At 48.5% G+C, this 26,155-nt stretch overlaps 1 protein-coding gene across 4 annotated transcripts in view; it reads right to left on the bottom strand.

The window, feature by feature from the left end:
- Positions 1-2,675: 2,675 nt before the first annotated feature.
- LOC120951165 (moesin/ezrin/radixin homolog 1) overlaps positions 2,676-26,155 on the bottom strand; it is a 37,307-nt gene continuing 13,827 nt past the window's right edge. Inside the window, exons 1-8 of one of the 4 annotated variants that reach the window (XM_049608500.1) lie at positions 23,463-23,481; positions 20,890-21,645; positions 14,850-15,029; positions 8,232-8,506; positions 7,846-8,152; positions 7,161-7,751; positions 5,204-5,416; positions 2,676-5,121 (exon numbers count right to left, since the gene is read on the bottom strand). In XM_049608500.1, the coding sequence (XP_049464457.1) occupies positions 4,957-5,121; positions 5,204-5,416; positions 7,161-7,751; positions 7,846-8,152; positions 8,232-8,506; positions 14,850-15,029; positions 20,890-20,910 (1,752 nt within the window). In that variant the 5' untranslated portion in view covers positions 20,911-21,645; positions 23,463-23,481 and the 3' untranslated portion in view covers positions 2,676-4,956. Of the gene's footprint in view, positions 5,122-5,203; positions 5,417-7,160; positions 7,752-7,845; positions 8,153-8,231; positions 8,507-14,849; positions 15,030-20,889; positions 21,654-23,462; positions 23,482-26,155 lie in introns of those variants that run through there. The other 3 variants (XM_049608501.1, XM_040369716.2, XM_049608502.1) reach the window with 3 other exon arrangements.

Here is a 26,155-nt window from a genome sequence, read left to right as displayed (position 1 = left end):
AAAAAATATGGAAGAAAGTCGTAAACATACACATAAAACAAATACCTACCCCATATAACGGAAGAAATACTGATCGAAAAAAAAAACAATGAAACAACACAAAACAGATACACCCAAAACCAAAGCAAACGAGCAGACACCAAAACGGATAGAACACAAACAAAATTAGTAAAAAAAAGGACTCGATTATCGAAATGGAAAGAGAACGAATGAACCTGCAAAACTCCTACCCTCTCTCTCTCTCTGACAATAAACAAACAGAACAATAAACAAAAAGGACAACGCCAAATCACAAAATGAAAATAATTCAGCGCACTCACTAGCAGCTCTCTACTTCTTCTGTTCGCACAAACCAGAGTTAAAGTTCGCTAGGGCGAAAGAACAAACAAAAGGAAAAACATCATTAAAAAATCACTCGTTATCATCTACATGGCGCTATGCTCCCCCGAATATGCATGCTGGACACACTACTAAAGCTTTCCTTCGCCCCTTGTGTCCGTGGCGTGCTTGCTTCCTGAACGGGTTCCAATTGTCTTCTTCCCAAAAGTATTAGTAAATGTGCTTTCTCCCCCCCCCGCCCCCCCATGTTGCATACCTTCAGCCACCCTGGGTGGTTTTGCATGTTTCTATTTACATTTCACAGCACATTACTCGCTTTTCGCCGGTGTTTTGTTTTTGTTTCCTGTTTCTCCAAATTGTGGCATTTTCTTGCAACTGGTTTATCGCCATTTATCACGTTTGTCCTCCCTCTTTTTTTGTCTTTCATTACTTTTCTATACATTTAGAATTCTTTTTTTTTTTTTGCTTCGTTGTTGTTACACATTCAACAAGGTTTGAAAAAAAGTAATTGAGCAAAATGAAAAAGAAAAAAAACAAAAAAGATTGGATTCAACACAATCAAATGTTCGATGTGAAAGAGAAACATAAATAAAAATGTCTGATTCAAAACAAACAAAAAATTTTCCCCTTTTTCTACCTTCTGCACACTTTGCAGCCAAATGTTTGGCCATCCATCACCCGTGGGGGGGGGGCTCGATTGACATATAAATTTGACCCGGGGGTATGTCGTACTGAAGGCACCCAACTTGTTTTTTTTTTCTCCTTTAAATTACTGCATTCGATGTTGTGCTAACATTAGGCGCATGTGCATTTTTTAACACGGTCATTTCTTTGTGACTGTATAGGAAACATATTTACACATGCACACACTCACACACATACACGCACACGCTCGTGCGAACATGCGATCACGTATTTACCAAGGATGGGATTCGCTTGGAAGGAATATACAGGGTTTTTCCAGGAGTTCTCATAGCTGTAGGGCACTTTATTGACTCTTTCTTACGTGAAATCAACTTAATGTAATGGGAATTGGACTCTATAGCACCCTTGTTGGACCAATCCAATCGGAATGTCCAGAAAGCCAATAGGGTCCAATTTACAACACAAGAAGTTCACTTCCAATAGGAAAGAGTCAAGGAAGTGTCCAGGCAACTATGAGAACCCCTGGTAAACCCTGTAATGGTTCTACTATCGCATTACGTCTACTATTACCGTTCATAGCTAAACTTTGGCGCAAAGGAAAACGTTTGCGCATGCGCAAGAGAAGGCGCGCGCGCGCGCACGTGTGCATGTTTAGATCTTGCTTAAGCTCAGCTTTGCCCCTGTGCAATGTTTTGTATCATGTTTTGTTTCTACTTTGTGGTTGCATTCGATTTCATCCCTAGTTAGACAAAAGTATGGGTTTAATACGTGTTTTGTTCTACCTTGTGTTTGCATCGTTTTGTATACAAAAACATACCAAAAAAACCAGTGGACTTTCCCACATTCTTTATCCATTCGGTTTCTTGTTTAAATACAATCATATATTGCTATGCATGTAAAATGCGGAAATAATGCGTGAGGGGACGACTACGGCTGTTTGCTGTTTGGCAAGAAGGTGTGCAAACCGAACCTGTAATTCCGGCAAATAGCGCACTGAACGCTTTTTCATTTCTGTTGTTTTGTTTGTTTGTTTGTTTGTGTTTTGTCCCAATCCTTCGTTCTCTCTTCCATTTGTCAATTCATGTCACTCGCTCTCTCGCTTTCTGTCTCTATTTTGTTTTTTTTTGTTCTTCCCTTTCTCGCTCTTCGCGAACGTGTGTCTGTGTGTGTTTTGTAACAATTGATTGATTTTGCTGTTGCAGTTGTTATGTTGTTTTTTTTACGTTTATATTCGTCGATTTTAATTCGATTTATTACATGAGCCACTACACCAAGGTTGCGCAAGGGGAAGGAGGATGAGGAGGAAAGAGGGGGGAGGGGGGGCGATGAGAGTGGGATACACGCACCCACACACACACACACACACACACACATTCACACAAACAAGGTGTGCCGGGCAACCGATACTAAACCAAAAAGAAAAATTAGGAAAGCATAATCATCGATCGAAAAGAGAGAAAAAAAACACCAGGACATCCTGCACTGCTAGCGTGTTCTCCCCACCACCCCTTTTGTCCTTCCGTCCGACGGGGTTTTGTTTTCGCTCTGGTGCTGTGTGCTGTGTGTGTGTCGCTATTGCTTGAATACAGAAGACACGCCCCACTTTCCTCCCATGTTTACACTTATTACGCACACACACACATTGCTCTTTTAGTAATGTAGTAATAATAAAAGAAAAGAAAAAATGGAAATACTAATCATAACATAGATATATTAAAGAGGACACTGTCGTACCGGAAATCGAAAAGAAGCGCGCTACCGGCCAAAAAAAAAATGGAAGAACGGGGGCGGGATGATATAAGAAGGGAAATACTTTTTTTATATATAGATTTGAACCAATGCCTAAAATCCGAATAACGCAACACACGCCACACCCCCTCTTCTCGGCTGGGATAAAAGATACCCCCCCTCCCCGTGCTTCCTTTTCGTTCTCACACGCGCTGCGCTGCTCTCACTACTTCCCCGATTAATACCAACCCCCTAACGATCCCTAACGATATAATGTGTTTTGTGTGTGTGGGTATGTATGTGTTGTAGAGTTTGCTGCTTTAACTTTCATCTGGTTTGCTGTTGTTGTTTGCTGTATAATAAACAATGCCTACTTTTGCCTCGTAACTAAATATATATATTCATTTGTCCACACGTCCACTAGCGTGGCGGATTCCGACTTGCTGCTGCGCTGGTGGTTTCCCAAAGCCGTTACACCTGCTGCTGTTGGCCTTGCCGCCCCAGTGCACCAGTGCCCAACTGTGTGTCACACCGCCACGTCTTCTCCGCGCTCCCTAATAAACCCCGGGGTGGTTGCGCGCACGCACACACCAATACTGATCCACGGGACGGATCATCGCCAAAAAAAAAAAAAAAGGAAAGAGAGGGAGGGAAATAATATAGAAAAGAAAGATGGAACCAAAAAACAAAAACGCCATCATATACGCGTTTTCTGGTCACCAATTTCTACCTGCTAGACTGATATCGCCTTACCATTACTACCATTTACTCCTTTATACTTCTGCCATTACCTTTCTCTCTCTCTCTCTCTCTCGGTCACACATACACACACACGCGCATACAATAAAGTTTTTTTTTGCAGGATAAAACTGCTCATCGTTATTATTTCGTAATTCTGCTCCCCAATCCTTTTTTCCAGCGCTTGCAGCAGCAAAAAAAAATCCATTTATCGTGATCAATAATGCCAATCACACCTTTGCTTGTCATTGAAAAGAACCAAAAAAAAAAAAATCTTCTCACACACACAAACGCACACTAAAAATTGTGTGTGTGTGTGTGTGTGCTATTTCAAAACTTTTAATGGGAAAGATTATACACTTTTGCTTGAACACTATCTAGAGTGCAAGTTGCTAAGCTTCAATTGCGTGTACTTATGGTAATGGTTTGCATGAAACAGTATGTAACAATAAACACCAACCCACACCGACGAACGGGGTGGGGGTGGAGGGAAGGGGGGCGATGATGGGGGTCACGTGACCCAACACCAGGATTCAAATTTAACGCGTGGATGCAATTCTTCGCCCAACGGACAATATGTGTTGCACACACAATGTTGCGCGACGAGGCAAGTGGTGGAAACCAAAGAAGAAGAAAAAAGTATACAAAATATGTATGTGTGGGTAGGTGTGTGTGTGTGTTATAGACACAACAACTGCTGCAGCTGCTGCTGCCGCCGCGTTGTCACTGTACGCATGAATCCTGTCTCTCCTCTCTTGTTCCCTCCTTGTCGCTGCCATGGTAATAGTAATAGTAACCCTAACACGATTGCCCTACCCTTTTGCTTGCCATAAGATTATCGTCCTACTAAGTAAATGTTGTGTTGCTTTTTTCGTGTTTTGTTGTTGTTGTTGTTGTTGTTGTTGCTGTTGCTGCTGTAACAGACGCGAGCCACCGGTGTGGGGGCGGCACTATCATCACCACACCCCACCACCACATGAAACGGAGGATTACAAAGGGATTCGGAATAAGTGTCATTAGTGTCATACTGTATACTATATATGTGCGCGGGAGCATATTGGCTGTTGAGGGGGGGAGGGGGGGATGGAGGGAAGGGGATTTGTTGTAGTGGTGGTGGTGGTATTGTTGGTGGTAGTAATAGTTTAGTATATGCAACGCTTTCCTTCCACACAGAAAGCACGTGGCGCGCGTGCACACGTGGTCCGTTTTCGATTGTTGCGCGCCTGTCCATGCGCCTCCTTCATCATCATCGTCTTCTTCTGCTTCTTCCACACCACCATAAATGGAGGGGACACGAACGCACGCACGCGCGGGAGGATGGGAAGGGTTGTACGGGATTTATACTGCCACCACATATGCCAGCGCAGGCACATCATATTCTGAGAATCTGCGCGTGGGGTTGTCTGTACTGTGTGTAATTGTTGCTTTTTCTCCTGTCTCCCTCTCTCGCTCTCTCTCCCTCTCCTTCTCTCCTTCACACACACACGCACACTACTCTGGCGCTTTTTACATGTTCTCGAACTGGTCCACGCGGCGCTTGGTGTTGCCCTTGCGGATTTCGCGCAGCGTCTTGTATTTGTCCCGTCCCTGGCGCACGTTCTCCCGGTGGATCTTGTCGTTCGGCGTCTCCATCGTGTCGTCGCGCGACAGTGCGAGGTCTTGCTTGAGGGCCTACGGGAAACGGGAGTAAGCAGTAAGTTAAAACGCTTCTTCAGTTCAGCGCTAAGGAAGCGGCGCGTAGCGCCCCTCATACCTTCAGCTGGTCCTGCAGGCGCTCATTACGCTCGGCAAGGGTGCGTCTCTCCTCGACCGGATCCTTGATGTGCTCGTCCGTGTCGAAGTCTTTGGAGAAGTCTTGCGTACCGTTCTCCCCATTGATCAGCTCCTCCTCGTTCTCCTCCTCCTCCTCCACGTGATGGTGCTTCGGGGTGGTGGTGGCAGCCTGCAACGCAGCAGCGGCCTCGTTCTGTGCGCGAGTTGGTTTTGTTGTTGTTGTTGTTGTTGGAGGCGGAAACGAAAACAAAAAACTAGCTGAGTGACCATTTGGCGAGGAAAATTACCACCACACAAGTAAAATGTTGGTTTTACGATGACAACAACCACCAGAGGCACAACATTTGAACACTGGGTGCTACGCTACTCGGTGAAATACTCGGTGTGGTGCAGTGGCGGTGCACAACGTTTAGCAAAACGCTGAATTTTGTTTCCGATTTACAAACAAAAAACCCCTCCCCCTCATGCTGCTACATCTCTCCTTGCCCTTCCCCTTTTCCATACTCCCTCTTCTCACGCTTTTTTTCCACTATTATCCACACCACGCCATAACATCTACTGCCCCCGCACGGTTGCAATCAATCCAATCGTTTGCCAATTTCGGTTTTACACGTGTGCTTATCGCGTTCGCTTTTGTAACGGCTTTTCTTTTGAAATTAAACATGTTCTGTGTGATTGTATCATGTTTGTGCTGTGCCGCAAAATGTCATGAGCATTACGAGATATTCACCATCAAAAACAATGAACACATCCGTGGTAGCTTGATGCTCATTGCTGATACTCAATGAAAGTGTTTCATGACTTTGACATGCGCATGTTTGAGTCCAACGTAATACTCTGACTGGCAAGCTGAGCTTAATGCCGCCGCAAGCATAATCATGACCTTTTCTGGCTGTGAACAGTGCTTCCAGTCACCAACACTCATGACTGAAACGAAGCTCAAAACAGCTCACGTACACAACTGAGATGATCAGAGGTAAGACTCAAACAGTTGTTGCGACCATCACAAGCTTGGTGACATTCTTTTAGGCACCCAGCTGTTAATCACTCACTTGGTCACGACAATTTCTGTCGGTGATAATCACGACATTCTTGGAATATACTTGACGTGTGGTCCCAAGTAACAAAATGAGCATACTTTCTGGTTTGGCCGTCAACGAGAAACCATGCTCATTTTGTATCTTGGAACCACTCGCACGCACCGCATATCTCCCGTGACTATCGCGATGATCACCGACGGAAAATGTCGTAACCAAGTGCAGTCACTTGATCACCAAGAGTTAGTTGCACACAATGTCACCAAGCATGTCATGGTCGTAGAAATTGTTTGAGTCTCACCTCTGATCATCACAGTAGAGCTCGTGACGCTGACATCATTTTGTTTCAGCCAGAATTTGTCATGATGATGTCAGTGACATGTTGCAGAACTGATTACAGGAAAAAAAGTCATGACATAGTGACTGACCAAGCGTTGGTCGCAAAAATGTCACGAAGCATGCATTGATCACACCAATCGTTTAGAGAATCACCTCTAATTATCACAAGTGAGTACGTAACGCTGACATGGATTTTGTTTCAGTTCGATTTTTTTATGTCATTGACAGTGACATTTTGCAGCACTGTGTGTGTTTGTTAAAGTGTGTATATTAAAGTGCAACAAAACTCAGTGTTTAGAGAAGAAAAAAAAAGACAGCAGATGTTTCATCAGCGATCAGTGTGAGTAATGTTACTGCGCCGCTCGATGGAACGTTAGATTGATTTTGCCGGGGGTTAGCGAATGGTCAAGATGGTGTGTTTGTGTGACAGTGGATGGTGGTTGCGAGAAAACAAGAGAGAGAGAGAGAGAGTGAGAGTGAGAGAGATACAGTGAGACAGCGCGAACCGCTCGCATGTATGGAAAAGGGGGAAGCGAAACAGAGAGACGGAGCGATACATACACGGCTGCCCTTGGCTACCTGTTTCCGTATCGCTTCCTCGACCTCCTCGTGCAGGCGCTTCGTTTCCGAGTCCTTGAGTGTGACCTCCTCCTGGATCTTCTGCATCTCGAGCTGCTTCACGCGGATCTCCTCCTCCAGCTTGGCCCGCTCGGTCGCCTCCATGTTCTTCGTCTCCTCCAGGCGCTGCATCATCTCGTGCAGCTCGTTCTGGCGCTGCTCGAGCTCCTCCTTGGCCGCCTGCACCTGGTTCAGCTGCTCCTGCAGCCGGCGGATCGTGTCCTGCGCCTCGCTCAGGTTCGCCTGCTTGCGCTCCATCTCCTCCTGCATCGAGCGGAGCCGGTCCTCGTACTCCTGCTGCTTCTTCTCGGCCCGCTCGCGCGCCGCCAGCGCCAGCTGCAGCTTCTCGCGCTCCTGCTGCTTGGCGTTCTTCTCGTCCCGGGCCTGCGCCTTCATCTGCTGCACGTCGATCGTGTCCGGCTTGCGGCGGCGCATGTACAGCTCGTGGTTGCCCATGCACAGCGCCAGGATGCGCTTGTTGATGCGGACGCGCGGCGCGAAAAACACGAAATCTGGCGCCTTCTTGTCGATCGGCTGGGATCGGTCGGGAGGGGAGGTAATACAAAGAAGGCAGAGGTGAATGTCGAGCGTGAAAACAGAGGCAAGCAGCCACGCAGCAATTAATTACCTTGATGATGAATTTACGATCGTTGAACGAGATGTTGCGAATTTCCGACCACGGGAAGCCGATCTTCGGCGTCAGCCGGTCCTCCTTCTCGTAGATGTTCAGCCCGAGCGCGTCGACGCCGAGCCACAGCTCCGTGCCCTTCTTGTTGCGGATCTCGAAGTAGTTCACGCCGTACATCTCCAGGTCCTGCGCGATCTTCAAGTACTCCATCATGGCGTCCTCGCGCAGCAGGCCGCGGTGCTCCTGCCACCAGGTGGTGATCGAGTTTTCCCACTCGTCCTTGGACATTTTGTGCTGGTCGATGACCCTGGGGGAGGGGGAGAAAACCAAATTAGTCGAGCTGTTTCGCATAAGGCACTAAAACAAGAAAAAGAGCCGATAATTACCGTTGCGGGAGCAGCCGATCCTTGGCCAGGAAGCCGGGCACGTGGGTGCCCTTGTTGTAGTCGCCGTGGCGCGCCTGCACCGCGTACGACGCGAGCAGCACGGACGTTTCCGGCGGGCAGTAGATCTCGTCCGACAGGATCGCGTTCTTCACCTGCAGGTAGAACAGGCGCAGCGTGATGTCCTGGATCAGCTCCTCGGCCACGTCCTCCGGGTAGAATTTGGCACGAAACTTGAACAGCAGCGGGTCACCCTTTTGCACATCTTGGCTCATCACCTGTACCGGGGTTGGGAAAGCAAATGGCGATTAGTAAAGTAAATGAGTAAAAAAACAAAAACAGAAGTAAATTGAGTTCGGTATCCTGCTCTCCTTGCTTCGGAAAGCGTTTGGGTTTTGCAGAGAGACGGTATGACGGTGCACGCGTGTGTGATGATGTTACCCATTTGGAAAACGGCGTCGACCCTGTCTATTCACGCACAGTTTCACAAACAACACACGAAGAAACACAGCAGACGCGTGCGACCAGAGAGAAAAGGGCAAACATGCAGCATGCAGAGAATATATAAAGAAACGTAATTAAATGAAAACACTGTAAAGTGGGTGGGTGTGGTGTGGTGCAGTTACCACAAGTGGGGAGGAGGTTTTTATTATTATTTATTTTTCAAGTACAAAATAGAGATCGAGAGCGAGAGAGAGAGCGAGAGTAAACAAGAGATTTTAGAACTGTTGAAAAATAGTACAACCACAATTTTTTATCAATAGAGAAGGTTTGTGAACGAAACGGGCGCTAGAACGAGGCATTGGGGGGAATTGCTCTGCCCGGTTTGCGTCTCGTCTCCTTTTCCTAATCATCCAACGGTAATTGCAACTGTCAGTGAGACGACGAACCCCCTTTCTGGTTTTAGGTAATTAACTCAAGTGAGGGCGGGCTTTAAAAATATACCCACAAATCACCCCCAGAGACAGTGTGGGAAAACATGGGAAAATGGAAGTTGCAAATAAGATGCGAGCCACAACACAACACTGCAGTATGGTGCCGGTGCAGAGACGGTCTCCTCTAAACGCACACCTCATCGTGTGCGTTCCCCTCCTCCACCTTTCTCTGCACGCATTTGTGCTGTGTGTGTGTGTGTGGTTGAAGCGTCGTTGTTGGCGGAGTTAATTACGACGATAACGATAATGTTGATAACGCTAATGTGAGACCATGCCCCAGGGTTCGGTGCGGTACTTTGCCACGGTGTTGATTAGCGCACAACTCCGGCAACTCCGGAAGGTTATATACGCCGCGGATGTGTGGGACCAACAAAAAAAAAAAAAAAAAACAGCAGAAAAAGAAGCAAATGTGCACGACGACGGCCTAAAATTTAGCGGGACGCATCATGATCAGCTTATTTCGCCCCGCGGGCCAAACAAACAGTGCGGTGGAATCTTTACTATTTGCGCGTTTTTGTTTGCTTGCTTGCCTGCCTGTCCCGAAGCGCGCGTGCACAAGGTCCTCTCACAAGGCGCGAAACGGTGGGTGGGTGCTAATGCGTTGGCAGCAATTTGCGCGACCAGCTTCGCCGAACAAGAGAGGCTGCAGTACAAAAAAAAGGGGAGGGGGGAGTTGGCGTGACTCAAGGGAAGAAAGAGAGAGACAGAGAGAGAGACAGTCAAATAATGGGAGGAAAAAACCTTAAATCAACAGTCTGTGTCACGTGCTCGGCACTCTGCGTGCGGATGATGCGCGTACGCAGAGACGATGGTCCAAAATTGCGCAAGGCTACTTTAGGGGGTTTTTTCTATCTTTGAGGAACAGCACCATGCACCCAGACACACTGATATATTAGAGCGTTAATGTTCCACCCCGCTCCGTGATGAAGCTGGTGCCTACACGCGCTAAATGTTAATTAACACAATTAACCAAAGGCAGCGACAGACAGAGACGTTCGGTTTTTGTGTGTTCAAACAGCCACCGTAGTAACTAAACCTGACCGGGGCAAGACATCCCGACCAGGGGGGGAAACATACAGACGAAAGAGTGACACACTTGATGGGATGATTTCTTCCTCCTCTCGGTTCAAGGGTCAAGGAGGGCAGCAGTGCTAGCGAGAGAGAAGCTTCAACAAAGTTTACCATCTGTAAGTGAGTGTCTAAAATAAAACATATTCTTCTTCTGCCTTGAAACATATCTGCGCACGCTTAGCAACAACGATGGCATCATAGATATGCGTGTGTGTGCGCTCACCCTTCTCCAACGTTATCTTCCACGCTCGTAGTACTCGTACGCTGTGTGTTTTTTGTCCTTATCAGCCGTGGCAGTAGTAGTAAAAACAATGTACCCGCACCACTTTAAGGTTACCTTTTTTTCTTTCTTCTTTTTCTATGCTACGCATTCTTGTCGTTTTGTTTGATGTGCGCGTAGGGGGGAAGTTTGGGACCTGGGGCCTCGTTTCCAACCCAGGGCGAGCAGGCAGAGAGTGCCATGTGTACGGACAACACTTGGCAGAAGGATCTCGTCGCATCTGAAGTCTGTGGTGACTCGAAGTGGACTTTGAATTGCCTTTAGGTTATGATGCGGTGGAGAGGAGAGAGGGAGTGAGAAAGATGCAATGATTCCGAGTAGTGATGGGTAACGTTGGCAAAAGTCCGGAGTCGACTCCGATCTGACTCCAACAATTTCGGAACCGTCTCCGGATTATTCGGAGTCGTTCGGAATCGTCTGGAGCCGTCCGGAGTTGTCCGGAATCATCCAGAATCTTCCAGAGTCGGAATCGTAGTCGTCCAGAGTTGTCCGGGTCGGTGTTGCTCGGAGTCGCCTGGAGTTCTCCGGAGTCGTCCGGAATCATCCAGAGTCGGAGTCGTAGTCGTCCAGGGTCGTCCGTGTCGTTCGGAGAATTCTGGAGTCGTCCAGAAACTTCCAGAGTCGAAGTCGTTCCAGACTACTATGACTCTGACTCTGACTCTGGAAGACTACTCTCGACCTAGAACGAATGGTTCTCAATTTGCAGAAATTGGTTCGGAGTCGTTTGGAGTCGTCTGGACTCGTCCGAAGTCCTCTGGAATCGTCCGGAGTCTTCAAGAGTCGGAGTCGTAGTCGTCCGGGTCGGTGTTGTTTGGAGCCGTCTGAAGTCGTCTGGAGTCGTCTGGAATCGTCCGAAGTCGTCCAGAGTCTTCCTGAGTCGGAGTCGTAGTCGTCCGAAGCCGTCCGGATCGGTGTTGTTCGGAGTCGTCTGGAGTCGTCTAGGTCGTTCGGAGTCATCTGGAGTCGTCCGGAGTCGTCCGAAATTATCCAGAGTCGTAGTCGTAGTCATCCCGGAAGACTCGGCACGACGACGACTTCCAACGCATGACTCCGACCTGGAACGAATGGTTCCCATTTGGCAGGAGTCGGAATCGAACTAAGAATAGTCGGGGTTGGTTCGAAGTCGTGCGCTCCAGAGAGCACATCACTAATTCAGAGAGGCATCGGATAGCTGATCGAGGCTGCAACATATGCACACTGGTTTGTCTCCGCGGACCTGCCTAGGCTAAGATCAAAACTCATTTGCAATCCATCATGCGCCACATCTGTGGCTGTGTGTGCGCGCGCGCTTACGTAATTGACACAGGGCTCTATCTACGATTGCTATTTAATTACCTCGCTTACGACACCTCTTGGTGTGCCACAGCTAACGGGAAAGGGGGTGGGGCAGTACACAACCCTCCCTTGCACCCCGCTTGCTTTGCCAGTAGGGCGGCACACGTGGTACGAGTGGAATTCTTCCTCAGTGCTGCAGCGTGTACGATTGGTGTTGTTAAAAGGGTTACCTTTGCTGTTACAAAAATGCTACTACTTCTTATTCTGACCGTTTTGTTCGTCAGCCACTTTTTCTAGCCCCTACTGCTACATTGTATCATCTTCACACGTTGCAATTGCGTCATGCGGGTGGTGCTAGTGAACAAAAAAAGATTCGATCTTGCCACCTGATCTGCGAGCCGGTCACCGATATTGCGAGAGAGAGAGAGAGAGAGAGAGAGCGTCATGTCCGCTTGGGCAATTCAACCCTTTCCTTCCAGAGGCAACGCAAGCCAATTGCGTCAACTCTCGCGCAAGCTAAAAGTAGCAGTAGAAAACACAAAAACCAGTATTACAGACACGACGATGCTGTGTCACTGGGGAAAACAGCACCCAGCAATAAAAAGCACACACATAGAAGGGAGATGAAATTGATGAACGCTTATCGTAAATGATTCCCAGCACAGCTCTGCGGAAGAAATCACCGGATGCCACTGCATTGTTTCCCCAGCCCAGCGCGGCATGCGAAAGGGAGAGCGCTCATTAATGTTGGATGACGAGGACACCTAAAGCCTATAACATTGCATCAACATAGAGAGAGAGAGGAAGAGCAATGTGGATGCAATGTGTGACTCGTTTTTTATGTCCAAGTTGGCACCCTTGCTCGGCTCGATTAGTAATAGCAAAGAACCGGGCTCTGCGGCTTGGTGAATCACGCCGCTTCTTAGGAAGCGGTAAACCTTGATACCGCGCAGGGAGGGCCAGCGGAAACGTTTGTAAATATTTACCACTAGAATAGGGCAGTGTGTGTGCTGTTTTTTGTTATAATTGTTGGTGCAAGAAGAACGCTTGCCAGCGCAACCAGAGTACCGAGCAAAACACGCTGATGGTGCTGCGCACAAGCGATTTGTCGTCGGCTTGGGACACGCAGTATACTACTACGAGGGGCCATGCGCAATCGCAAAAATCCAATGATCCAATTTCGGTTCCGGTCGACTTGTTTTACACACACACACACCAAATGCCCTTTAGCACTGCTCCGCTCGTTCGTTTGTACAGAGTTTTGTGGTTTTGCTACAGCGCTTTAAACTTTGGTGTTCCACCCGCTGCCGCGTGATGATGACGCACAGCAACCTGCCGCGCAAGTCAGAAGGAGACAGAGAGAGAGAGACAGGGGGAGCGCTCCCCGAAGGACCGCAGGGGCATTTTGTGCGGAAAAAAACACAAACACAAAACCGGCGTGTAGGCAGCCAGAACGAACGAATCCCATATGGCCCACACCAGAGGCAATTATTGCTGCTACACGCGGCGTCTGGCGTCGGAGAGCGATCGGAAAATATTTACAGTAGTTACACACACACACGATGCACTGGAAAGATCGTGTGTTTGCCAAATATGCATTTAGAATCGGGCGATGATGCAAATGCAAACATACAAAATCGATTAGGGGTACCACCCCCTGTACGCTTCGCTCGTGCGTTTGCTACGGACCAAGTTGTCGTTTGAAGTGCTGCTGGAGGGAAGGAGCAGTAGGGTGATGGTGGTGGTTGTCTTCTCCGCGTTGCTAAGGTCAGTCATTATTGACTTGCAGTTGCGCTTCTTACATCACTTTTTCATTTTAGAATCCTGCTTGAGTTGGCCCTTTTTATTCGCCACTCTTTTACTCGCTCGCTCTCGCGCACACTGGCATGTAACGCCACTTGATGGGAGGACTGCGGGAAGGAAGGGATGGCACACACTCCCGGTACCCGGCACAGCGACCGGTACACTCCACTGCCACCTTACCAGATCGTCCTCGTCCGAGTCTGAGTCACCGTCGAGTGTGTTCGACGAGGAGGACATGACCTTTGACCCGTTCATACCGCTGCCACCATTGCTGCTGCTGCTGCTGTTGCTGCTGGTGGTCAGGCTGGAGCTCAGCAGGCGGTGATGATGCTGCTCAATGTTGCGCTTGATGATTTTGCCGATCTTTTTCATATGCTTGCAGATGACGTTTTCCGGCTAGCCAAAGGCACAAAGCAGAAGAGGGCTCTTCATTAAAATAAACGATGCGGCAGATCAGGCGGAACGATTCCGGATATGTCACTAGGCAGAGCTAGCCACTGGAGCACTAGGCGCAAGGAGCAAAACAAAACAAGGGTATTGGCAGCATCCGTTTGAAAAAGCGAAAAAAAAACCAACACACAACTACTAGCAGCAATTACAAGCCCACGAGTTTCCCCACAGCGCACGCTCTTTGTAATTCTAATCAGCAGCAGCAGCAGGCCGGGTTTGCTTTCTTGAACGCGCACACGATGATCTCACCAAGAGCCTGGCCTGGAAGCAATACGTGCCGCCGCCGCCGCCAGCGTTTTCCCTCGCACGATGGCCTTTATGCCGTGCACACCATTTGACATGCCATTGCTAACTTCTCCCTTCTTCTTATCGCGCTTCCCGACGACACTACTTGACGGACGACATACATACTTCTCCCTCAACCCGCCTCAGTGTTGTTGGCCATCATCATTGTCCAGGGGGGGGGGGGGGGGGGGGGGGGGGGGGATACGAGAAAAGTGGGAGTAAAATTGCTAATAGCCATCGTCACACCGGGGAAGGAGAGCTGGATGATGGTATATGCAGGCATTACGACACCGAGCAGCAAACGACAAACAACAGTACCGTGGAAAGAGTAATTAGGCTGCGACCAATTCTAAAAATCGATTCGTCTGGCGGATACGAGAGGTTTTGATGGCATAACACGAGAAAAAAAAACAAATTTCCTAGCGATAACAACTCTCACACACACACGCGCATACAACTAGCATTCTAAAAGAAAAAAAAAACAATACAAAACAAGCTCGATTGTGTTCGCAAATGTGTTACCTTTTTGTACAGCTTGATCCACGTGTTATCGCCCTTGGAGTCTGTGTACTGTAGCCCGAAGAACCAGACCTCTCGCAAACCGATCGTCTTCACGACCTGATCGAACAGCTGCTTGCCTGTGGTGCCCTGCTGGATCGCGAACTCCAGCTCCGCGTCCATCGTCGTGACGCGCACGTTCATCTAATGGGGAGGAAGAGAAGCAAGGAAGAAAAAACAAATTTAGAAAAAAAATGTGTTCATGAACATCCTGGTAGCTAGTAGGAGAGACAAAGCCGCAGCGATTGTCCCTTGGGGAGCAGTCCCGTTCATAGATAGTGCGCGAGAGCAAACCATCACGTGCTGTCGTGCATGGGCGGGAGCAAACAAAGTTGTCCACCCGACACGCGTTTGGCAAGCCGAATTCGTCAGGACAAACCATAATTTAACTCATTGCTAAGATGCGAAGCAAAACAGCATAAAAAGCGTCTGGACTAGTGATGTGACGCTCTCTGGAGCGCGCCCACGACTCGGATCCGACTTCGACTAGTGTTAGTCTTCGACCAAAATGAGAACCACTGCCTGGAGTCAGAGTCATCCGGAGTCGTAATCGTCGGAGTCAGAGTCGTTCGGGGTCTTCTTTAGTCGTCAGGAGTCTTCAGGAGTCGTCAGGAGTCTTCAAGAGTCGTCTGGAGTCGTTCGGAGTCGTTCTGAGTTGCCTGGAGTCGTCCCAAGTTGCCCGGAGTAGTCCCGAGTCATCCGGAGTCGTCCCGAGTCATCCGCAGTCGGAGTCGTCTGGAGTCGACAGGAGTCTTCAGGAGTCGTCTGGAGTCCGAATTCGTTCGGAGTCGTCCCGAGTTGCCCGGAGTCGTCCCTGGTTGCCCGGAGTTGTTCCGAATCATCCGGAGTCCTTCCGAGTCATTCGGAGACGTCCCGAGTCATCCGCAGTCGGAGTCTTCCGGAGTCGGAGTCGTCTGGAGTCATCTGAAGTCGTCTAGAGTCGTCTGGAGTCGTCTGAAGTCGGTCGAAGTGGTCTCGAGTCGCTCGGAGTCGTCAGGCGTTGTCTGGAGTTGTTTGAAGTCGAAGTCTGCTGTAGTTGTCCGGAGTCGTCCAGAGTCGCCCGGAGTGGGAGTCTTCCGGAATCTACCGGAATCGGAATCGGCAGGAGTCAACCTGCAATGCTGTCCGGTGCAATGCTCTTGTGAACATAGAATTCATTTCATTGTGTTTTTGGCCTTATAAATTGCTCGTGCACTTCGTATACAGGCCTTTGTTTCGAAGGTCCACTCCGGGTGACTCCGGAAGACTCCGAATCCTAGCGATTCCGGACAACTCTGGACCACTCCGAACGGCTCCAGACGACTCCGAACGACTGTTGGAGTCGGATCGGAGTCGAAACCATATGTTTGCCAACTAAACCCATCACTAGTCTGGACCTTCACACCACGACGCTCTTCAGTGCGCTTGGTCCTTTATCTTTTCGCGCGATAAATTTGGTGGCACAGGTTGCGCAACGATTGGCCCCACAATCTGCCACACTACACACGTAGACGCAACACCACCAGACCATTATTTAGTGGAATTGTAAGCAGAAACAAGGCAGGTAAGATAAGCAGGAGCTAACACAGGTCCCCACCACCTTCAACAGCACATTGGAACGTTGGTGATGATGACTTTATCATTTTCATACTTCTATAATCATGTGTTCTTGTGGCTTTTGCTGCCTTCGTCCAGGCGGTAATCACTCCATGACCTAAAACGACTAAAGCGTGTGTGCCACGAGACAGTTGGGGGGTTTGAGTAGTGGTCGTACTACTAAAGGGGCTCTTTAGTGTGAGGAGATTGACTAGAGCAGTTTGCCACAGAGAGGATTATGCAATTTTTTTTATTATAATTGCAGAAAGCTTAGAATTCTAGCGATGTGCTTACGTGCGCATCCTTGACATTGAATCGCAACATCGCAACCGGCTTTCAGCCATCAGGCTCGAAAGAATTGATATGCGCTGGGGATCGCACCCCGTTGGTCGCATTGCGGGTCGCTACATCACCCTGGTAACAAACCCACAAACGACACCATACACGTGTTGTGCATGCAAATTCCACACCAATGGGCAACGCAGCAGCGACCGGCTTTTGCGCTACATGCCCCAACACTGCTGCTTGCTTGAAGGATTTTTGGAGATCCTGCCTGGTATGCATGCTAATCGATGACCTCCTTTCGCTTCTTGGCGAAGGCGACAGAGCCCAGGAGCTCATCTAAGTTCTCTAATAAACTGCTCCCTTTGTGACCTTTGTGTCCCTCTTGTGACCAATTTGTGTGTGTGTGTGTGCTGGAAACGGTTCTAAAAACCAGAACCGCTTTTCCTAATGTACACCAAAACACTATAGCCACTGCACTCACACTCGGTCGTTTCGCACTAGGGACTAGTAATCGATCGAAACGGTCACGGGGAAGGGGGCGGTGTGTTGCAACGGACGGCAATCCCCTGGTCAACCATAATAGGGTAGATTACGCGTCAATCCAATTACGGACGCATATTGGCAGACATACACACACAATTGGTAACATGACTCGTTTGTTCTCGCTTCTCGGTCTCAACCTATTCCCACCCGGTCAACTAATCCTGCAGCAGTAGCAGCACGTGTGGCACATCTCCTCCTCCCTCTGTGTGGTGCAATGGATGACGAGAAGGGGCGGAGGGTCGAACTTTGCTGCACTCCCCCGCCTCCCTTTGACCTGTTTAAGCGCTGCCGAGCTCCCTTTGCATTTCGGAGGCACCAGACCTTGAGGAACTCTCCCGGGCAATCGGTTCTAACGGTCAGAGATTAAGCACACTCACACACACACAGGTCCCGATTGGACATTGGATTAAATAATGCAGCACTTTTCGGGTTGTCCATGTGAAAATGGATTAATGGATTGATGTTTCACTCTTTTTGTCATTTGATTGTTTTTATTTCTGGCAGGAGGGAAAATGAAGAATAGAAGTCAAAACCAAGCGTAAAATTGGTAGAGATTTTAACATATTGTTAAATTGGTAAGAAGAGCCAGGGAATGTTGATGGTCAGTAAATTTTTGAACCATATCACATTTTAACCTATTTTACACGCGATGACCCGACGGTCGAATGTATAAACGTGTCAGCATCCAAACAATTGAAGGCCGGATGGAGTTCAACTCTCGTCTCGGATTCTCGCTCTCTCTCTCTCAGCTACTTTCTACGAGGGAAAATTAAATATCCACCATTGGTGATGTGAGACGCAACTTCTTCGCAGAAGCTACCTTTCTTCCGCGATAAGTGAAGGAATTAAACCAGCAAATATCATTAGTATTAGTAAGCCTAAATAAGGCTAATATATGGGACACACTATCACGTTTACGGACTTTTTACAAACTTACAAGTCCCCAATCTGGTTATCTGATTGTTAACCCACGATTTCGAACCAACGGGGGATGATGATACGACCGAATGATTTATCGCCCAAACATGTCTCCCACTGTCTGGCTGGCACACGCCTATCGTCGCCTTCACGTTCGCCCTCATAATGTGAACTTTATTGTGGCACCCCGGAATAAAACGGGCCCAAGGTTACGAATGGGGCGCGGCTCTCCTCTTTGATGCCACCCATTTTGATGGGATTGTTTTTTTTTCTTTCTTTTTTTGCTGTCGTTTTTTTCCATCTGATGCCAATTCTAACCCATTCGGTATGCGTGTGTGCTTGTGTTTATGTGTGCATGATTGTATTGTTGTGCAATCAACGGTAAAGTACGTCACGGACGACCGCCGGATTTAGTGCGACTGCCCCAAAGCACGCAGGTGTTTTTTTTTCGATTTTCCGACTTTTACTTCCAAATATTTGTGCGTGTGTGTGTTTTAGGGCTACAATAAAAATGCCATTTTTTTACGAAAATTAAAAGCCTGTCAGACTAATAGCAGATACATTAGTGGACGACAGAAGAGTTCATGGGCATGTGTTCAGGTTGGGTGCGTAATTATGAGAGATTGTGCACCTCCTCCATCCGTCATATCGTATTGTCGTTCAGTTCGTATATAGTTCTTTTCAATGACAATATTTTGTTTACAACTAGTTGACAAGGGTACAGATGTCAAAGATACGTAAAGAGTACGCCGAAATAATGGGGTCTTAAAACCCAATCAATTTGAGGATCAGATGATGACTCCGTAAGAATCCTAAACCCAAACCCATATCGGACCTGTAAACTGTTACCAATCTTGAATCCATCCAGGACCTGGAACTGATCATGAAGCAGTGTTGAAACCTTGGAACCGAAGTTACTTGAATCCGATTATGAACCCATACCTATCCTGGAGTTGATAAATAACTCATACCGATCCAGTACTGCGTACTGGAAATAGCGTAGGAATACTGGATTCGGAACGAAACTTGAATCGGGTCTCGGGATGCAACCGATATAGTTACAGTTTCGATCGAGTAACTGTGTCTGTTGGTCGACGAACCATAGCCGGCAGTACATGTGCAGCGTAGGAATACCGGATTCGGAATGAAACTTGTACTTGGTCCGAGTCTCAAATTAATTCAGTTCCAGTAACGATCGAGAGAATATGTGTAGCGTAGGAATTCTGGAACGAAACTTGTACTTGGTCTCGGAATCGAACCGATACAAAATTAGTTCCGTTCGGGTACCTAATTCTGATGGTCACCAAACCATACCTGGCAATCCCAATGCAGCGTAGGAATTAGCTTAGAAGTTCTGGATTCGGGATGAAACTTGAACCTTGGTCTGGAAGCTATACAGTTCCAGTTTCGATCGAATCCATGTGGGGCGTAGCAAATAGCGTAGAATTTTTAGCAGAATTTGTACAGTGATATGCTAAAAAATATGTCTAAAATAGAATTAAAAAAAAAGAGGATACCTCAGACGTCCTCAGACAAGGAAACGAAGAAACCCTGCCATCCCGCACGTTGTACCCACACTCCACGTTGGGGATTGGAAGCATTCGTAAAATTGAGGAAAAAAAAAATGTCTGTGCCTGTAGTTGGCGGGATGTACATGGGACACCATTCCTGCTCCGTTTGGCTCACACATTGTTCAAGGTTCTGCCTCTCCAGCATCCGGTTTATGAACGGGAGAGTGAGAGAACAGGGGCAAAACAGGAGAGAGACAAGGCAGACGAGCTGGGATTAGTTCCAACGCCATGCTACACAAAACAGCACAGGAAAGTTGGCCCCTACCCCTTCCCATCGGTTCATTCTCTTCCGCACCAACACGGGTTTCCCTTTCAATTTAACCGGTTTGGGCTTTGGGGTGAGAACACACAAAGTGAGGCTTGCACAAAAAAGGGCTCCAAGGTGACGCCGTTTGCTTGGCCACCAAGAAACAGAGAAACAAAGAGATGTACGCGCGCGCGCGAGAGAGAGAGAGAGAGAGAGAGAGAGAGAAAGAGAGAGAGAAACACACACACCATCGGGTGGTGCACTTTTTTCATTGCAAAAACGCGCGCCCGTTGCACATCTTCTTCGTATCGCCATTCCCACCAGGCTACAACATGCCCTTGCATTTGGTTAGGACCTCACAGGAAGGCACACACACACACAAAAACCTTGTCAAAAAACCCACACGGCTGTTCTTTTTCGCACACACACACACAAGTATTACGCGCAACAGCGTGCAGAACAAAATTTCGGCGTCGCGCGATCGCTCGCTCGACACACAGCTAGCAGCAGCAGCTGCCATTTTATTTGGCTGGAGGAGACGCATACTTTTTTCTTGTTTGCGCCATGGCGCAAACTTAGCAAATATTCAGGCAAAGGATGTGCGTTTGTGAGATAATTTTGCAATCTTTACTTTTTACATACATCAGGCGAAACACAATTTTTCCACGCGTCTGGGATAGAAGTGTAATAACGAACAGAATAAAAAAAACACGCAAGAAGTTAACCTCAATTCAAGATTTTGGCACGCGCCTTCCTTTTCAGGTGTACAAAAACACACACACACTCTTTTGCAGCCAAAACACAACCAAAACGCGAAAAAACCTGCCAAAAACGCACGAAAAGAAAAAGCACAAAACCCGCTTACCATTTTACTGCTCGCAACCATCTTTTCGGCGTACGGGATGGTGTTGCTGTGCGCAGAAGTAAAGGCGACACACCAGTTGCGGTTTTTGTTAAGCTATCTGCTCGCGCACTAAGAGGCTCGGAGGATGATTTCAATCTAGAGTGAAGCGCGCAGCAAAAACACAAAATGCCGATGTCACACACCGCACACACGTGAGCAGCAGCAGAGACACTGGACTAAGGGGGTGCACACTCGCGCGCACTATTGCCAGAATCGATACACACACACACGCCGCAGCAGTAGAGGTAGTAGCCGTATCACACAAACACACGCCCGGAGAACACTTGTTGGCAGGTTCAACGAGTAATGCGATGAGTTGCGGGAAGGCAGAGGACGATGGATGTACTGATCGATGGCGGCGCCTGTGTTTGCTGGACGACACACTGTGGTTGGCTGATTGAAGCAGGAGCGCGTCGATGAAACGTTGATGAAGATGAACTGGCCACAGAGAGAACTCTGCTGGGCTCTTTGACCGCGGGTGTGTGTATTTTTGCTGCCAATGCGCTCTCTCACCCGCACTGTTCACACAAAGTCACACATACACACACACGCGCGCGCGCACACACAAACACAGCGGCACAGATGTGGCTCTCTTCAGCTCTCTGGCAGGCGGACGGTTCTAACCTACGAAGTAGAACGATCGTTGCTACCGAAAATGCCAGCTGGGAAAACACTAAGGAGAAAACACTCTCTCACACACACACACGCTAAAATACACTGTTGATAGACGGGTAGTAAAATTTAGTATCCAGTACTACACCATTCCCGGTGAGTGTCTGTGTACGTTGTGCGGCGGGTGTCCACAACCAAAAAGAATAAGAGAGAGAGAGAGAGGATGAGAGGGCAACGATTCTAGTAGTAATCATCCAAGCGCACCTGTTACCCAGCCCCCGTATTGGTAGAGATGTGTAGACACCAACTGCTGCTGTTTCAAACACTGCGAAATGGACGATGACGCGCCGCGCCAAAGCAAACGTCGTTTGTTCCGTTTTTTGACCGTTTGAAAAGCGCATTCAAATTTCGTTCCGCTCTCTCTCTCTCTCTTGCGAAGCGGGTTCCACGAGCAGAGAGCAAGTGCAAGCAAGAGAGGCGACCGACACTGAGAGGAAGAATCGCTTGATCAACACTCAAAACTGGCCCGCACGCTTGGGAAAACAGAAACCTATCACGAGTGCAATTCTTTTAAACCAAAAAGCGTAGAGACAGAGAGGGAGTCGAAAATTCGTTCCCTTTTTGACCTTCGTTTACTGCAGCTTTCCCGTGCGGTGTGGCTGGATCGTGCGCGCGGTGTATCATCCCTTCAACGAGAGAAACCCTCAGCAGCAGCAGTATCTCGTGCGAGAGATAGAGAGCGAGCGAGATCACAGCAGAAGAGTCCCCAGCCAGGTGAGCACACTAGGAAGAAGCTGGACACAGGGATGGGTCATCCACCACCGGTGTATCTCGTCGTCATCTCTCCAGCAAAAGGGCTGCAGCAGAGTTACCGCAGGCCTAAAAAAGACAATCCTTTGTGTGCGTGTCCAACGCGAAGAAGTCCATGACGGACACACATAGAAAAGGGAAAAAAGTACGGGAACAGGGACGAGGAGGGTCGTATCCACACAGGTAGACAGGTGCACCACACAAAGCAACTCGAAAGCCTGCAAATGGCCAACACCAAGAGCGTGTGGTAACAAACAAACACAATACATTTTATTCCCTACTGACTTTTACTTGAGTGTTGCTTGTCGTGGTGTGCTTACATATTCAGTGAGTGTCAGCTGCTGACTCACTCTATAATAAAATTTGCCTGTCTCATTTTGCTCTTTCTCGTAGAGTGTTAGTGACAACTAACGAAAAACACGGCCATCATACCCCTATGGCTTTTGACTGGCTACGGGAGTGACGACGACAGTTCACAGATGAGAAACGAACCACGTCCAGCTTTTGTGCCAATCGACGCGACTACCATCAGACCATGGAGCTGCTTCGTTGCATCTCACGTTGGAGGAGGTCGTAGTGCTACTGCAAAATTGATTGCAGAACATGATCGCATTCTTTCAAACTGCCATAGTAATATAGGACATCTTCAATATACAAACGTGTATTCTACATTCCATCACATCATTTCGCTCTCGCAAACCCACTACATCTCTCTTTCCATTCTATTTTACATTCCGCAAGATCCCCTTGAGTTAGTTAATTCCTTCACTATGTCATGTGAAGAGCTTACACACACACACACACCAATAAAAAAAGGAAACGGAAAGACCAGTTTGCACACGACCGCATAGCGCGTTTTCGTAGCACAACTAGTAAGGCTTCTTCTTCTCGCTGCCAACTCAACATTCCCTCGCGGAAGCACACGTGTTTTAGCGCATTTCACATATGAAATGAGCCGTTTTGTCAAAAGCATCCTCTCTCCTCTCTGCCGGGTAGGTTTAGGTAAGGGGTACACCATCGCCGCACACGCACTAAGGGGAAAAATCCCCCCTCTCCCTCCACACAGACACTCCCGACCGAGCATACAATACGAAGCGCGTATGTACACACACCGTTGCTGCTGTCCGTAATCTTCGAGGGCTGCGCAAGAACTGACGCAAAATGCCGACAACGCTAGAAACGCAACCCCGGGCCCTGGCTCAATATCGACCCTCCTCTGTAAGGGAAGTAACGCGTTCGCAACCACACACACACACACACACACACACACACACACACACACACACAGACGCATAAGCACAAGCATACACAACCAGGGATGAAGGAGAGGGCAATTCTAACTACCCCCCGCACACGGGTCGTTAGTGTGAGTGTGTCTTCACACGACCGGTATATCACAGACGATAGCGCGTGCGAAAGCGTTATACGCAGCGTTACACCATTATGCTCGGACCGGACACGAGTGGAGCGCGCGGTGGTTAGCCTCTCAACCTTCTCAACCTTCTTCTCCGCTATTGTCGCTGCTGCTGAGAGAGATCTCATCTTACCCGGCGGCACTTACCGTATCGCTACGGCGCACACCAAGCAATTCGAGAAACTGCAACGAGATCGCAAGCGACGAGCCCGTTGTCAACCGTAAGCCGAAGAGAGAAACGAACGGTTTTGCCGTCGCCATGTTGGCTTTACTCGAGGCACTATAGCGTACGCATTTCATTTTTTGTGTGTGTGTGTGCTCCAATATAAACATCCGACCATAAGATCGAGTAGATGTAAGATAACTTCTAGCTGCAGTGAAACGTAACGCTCTCGAGCAAAGTGCAAAAAATAAGGCTAATCTTCAGTTTTTGTTTTTTTAATTCCTGAAAGCAAGCAAAAAATAAGACAAACAAGGCGAGAAACCTTGGAAGGTGAGCAGAACTTCATTACAAACCACGGGCAAAAACGGGCTAGCACATCTGCATGACGTGTGTGTGTGCGACGTTGCGTCCCGCATGTCACCACGAGATAAGAGAGCCGAGTACAGGGGTATGATATTTGCGCCACCATTAAGTATAGACCCGTCGTCATCATCATCATCAACAGTGCATTACGATTAGATGACGTACGGCGATCAACACAACCCATCGTTACCGGCTCGGCTTGAGCGCGCTTCTTTTCAACAGCGGGAGTGAAAGTGGTAACAGAAAAAAAGAAAGCGTCTGCCTCACCTTGCACCTGTACACGACACTGCCCTCGGCGGGTGATTAGGAAAAGTGTCAGGCAATTATTACGTCATTAGGGGTGATTGAATCGTGTGCGTAAACCCCTTGCCACCCGACCTACCCGAAAGCTTGGGTACAGATGGCAGCCGGGGTAATTAACGCTAAACGGCACATTCCAGAAGTGCCGGAAGTCCTAATGTGGAAGCCGCATCATCAAAAATTAGTCGACGGAGGAGGAGAAGGCACTCAAATCAAGACCGAAAACGTTTAAGGGAAGCGGAGCAGGCAGAAAAAAAAAATATTGCAATAGAACTCTTTGAGCGACTAAGCAGTGAGCACAAACTTGCTCATCATGCTCGAGGTCAGCCTCGCTTGCTACTAGAATAAGGGAGATACAAGTTGCACGCAAAAAAAAAAAAAGTTAATAGCCTATTCAGCAATTTCTTAGTGGACAGGCATAAAAGTGGAGAAATAAAACGAACCATCACGCTGTACACCATGTAATAGGCCGTCCCCCAACCGAGCGGCTATTATGACCCGATCGTGAAAAATCATGCCTGTACAGCGCAACGCTGTCCCGTCTTTCCAGATGCATACACACCGGCCCCACCGCCACTGCATCTAAGGGAGCAATGTAAAGCGGCCGCGAAGGCTAACTGATATGACCAGCGGGGTCATCACATGATGTGCGTGTGTGTTTGTGTGTGGTGTAAAACGTATATCTATATGCGCCACGCTCGCGCAACACGCTAATGGAAAGCTCAGGGCCATCCCCGTAGGGAGATGGGATGGGAAGAAGGAAAGAAGGGGGCATGGAAGTGGTGGTGTCTCGTGGCAAGGATCAACCGAGCAGCAGCAGCAGCAAAAACCAAAATCCACAACCACTACTTTAAAATGGAGCAAAAAAAGGGTACCAGACGCACACTGTTGGCCCGGGGTTGTTGCCAGAATCCGGTTCGAAGGACTAAAATCTTGTACACGTCACTGCTGTTCACAACTTTGCGGCATGCTAGGCCTTAGAGTGTGCATGAATAATGCATCCGGGTTTTCTATTGGTTTCAGTGTCACTCTACGCACGCATCCTCTTCCAGAGTGTTCTTGGGGTTTTGCTCCACCCTCTCTATCCTTCTCTTGAGTAGCTTCTTCCACAGCAGACACACACCACGTGTGCGATCTTCGTGCAGTAAACAATTAGCATTCGCGCAAGATTAGCACCGGTTTGGTAGGTGTGTGTGTGTGTGTGTCTGTGTTTGGAGGTCGTTGTTGCCGTTGTTGTTGTTGTTGTGGGAGAGGAGCCCATGCATCTGCCTTGTGCTGATGCTATTGCCATGGACTCTTTTTGCGGCCCCATCATGGCCAGCAAAACCTCCACACACGGGGAGGAGGGGGAGCTACTACTGCTTCCCTTCCTTTCTTCATCCCCCCTCCCCCTCCCCCAGAGCAATCAATGGTTGACCCTGGACTCCCAGAACGTGCCCCAAGCGCCCATATAGCAGATGCGCGCGCGTGCCAGATGAGGCTGAGATGCGCTGCTGCCGCTGGCACGTGGGGCGTGCTGCCCCCGGGGCACTGTTTCCTCCGTTTTTGCTCGTTTTGCGTCGTCC

This window comes from Anopheles coluzzii, chromosome X (assembly GCF_943734685.1).
Source record: "Anopheles coluzzii chromosome X, AcolN3, whole genome shotgun sequence".
NCBI classification, from domain to species: Eukaryota; Metazoa; Arthropoda; class Insecta; order Diptera; family Culicidae; genus Anopheles; species Anopheles coluzzii.
The sequence above is the reverse complement of the archived record's forward strand: the minus strand, read 5'-3'. Positions and strand labels throughout refer to the sequence as shown.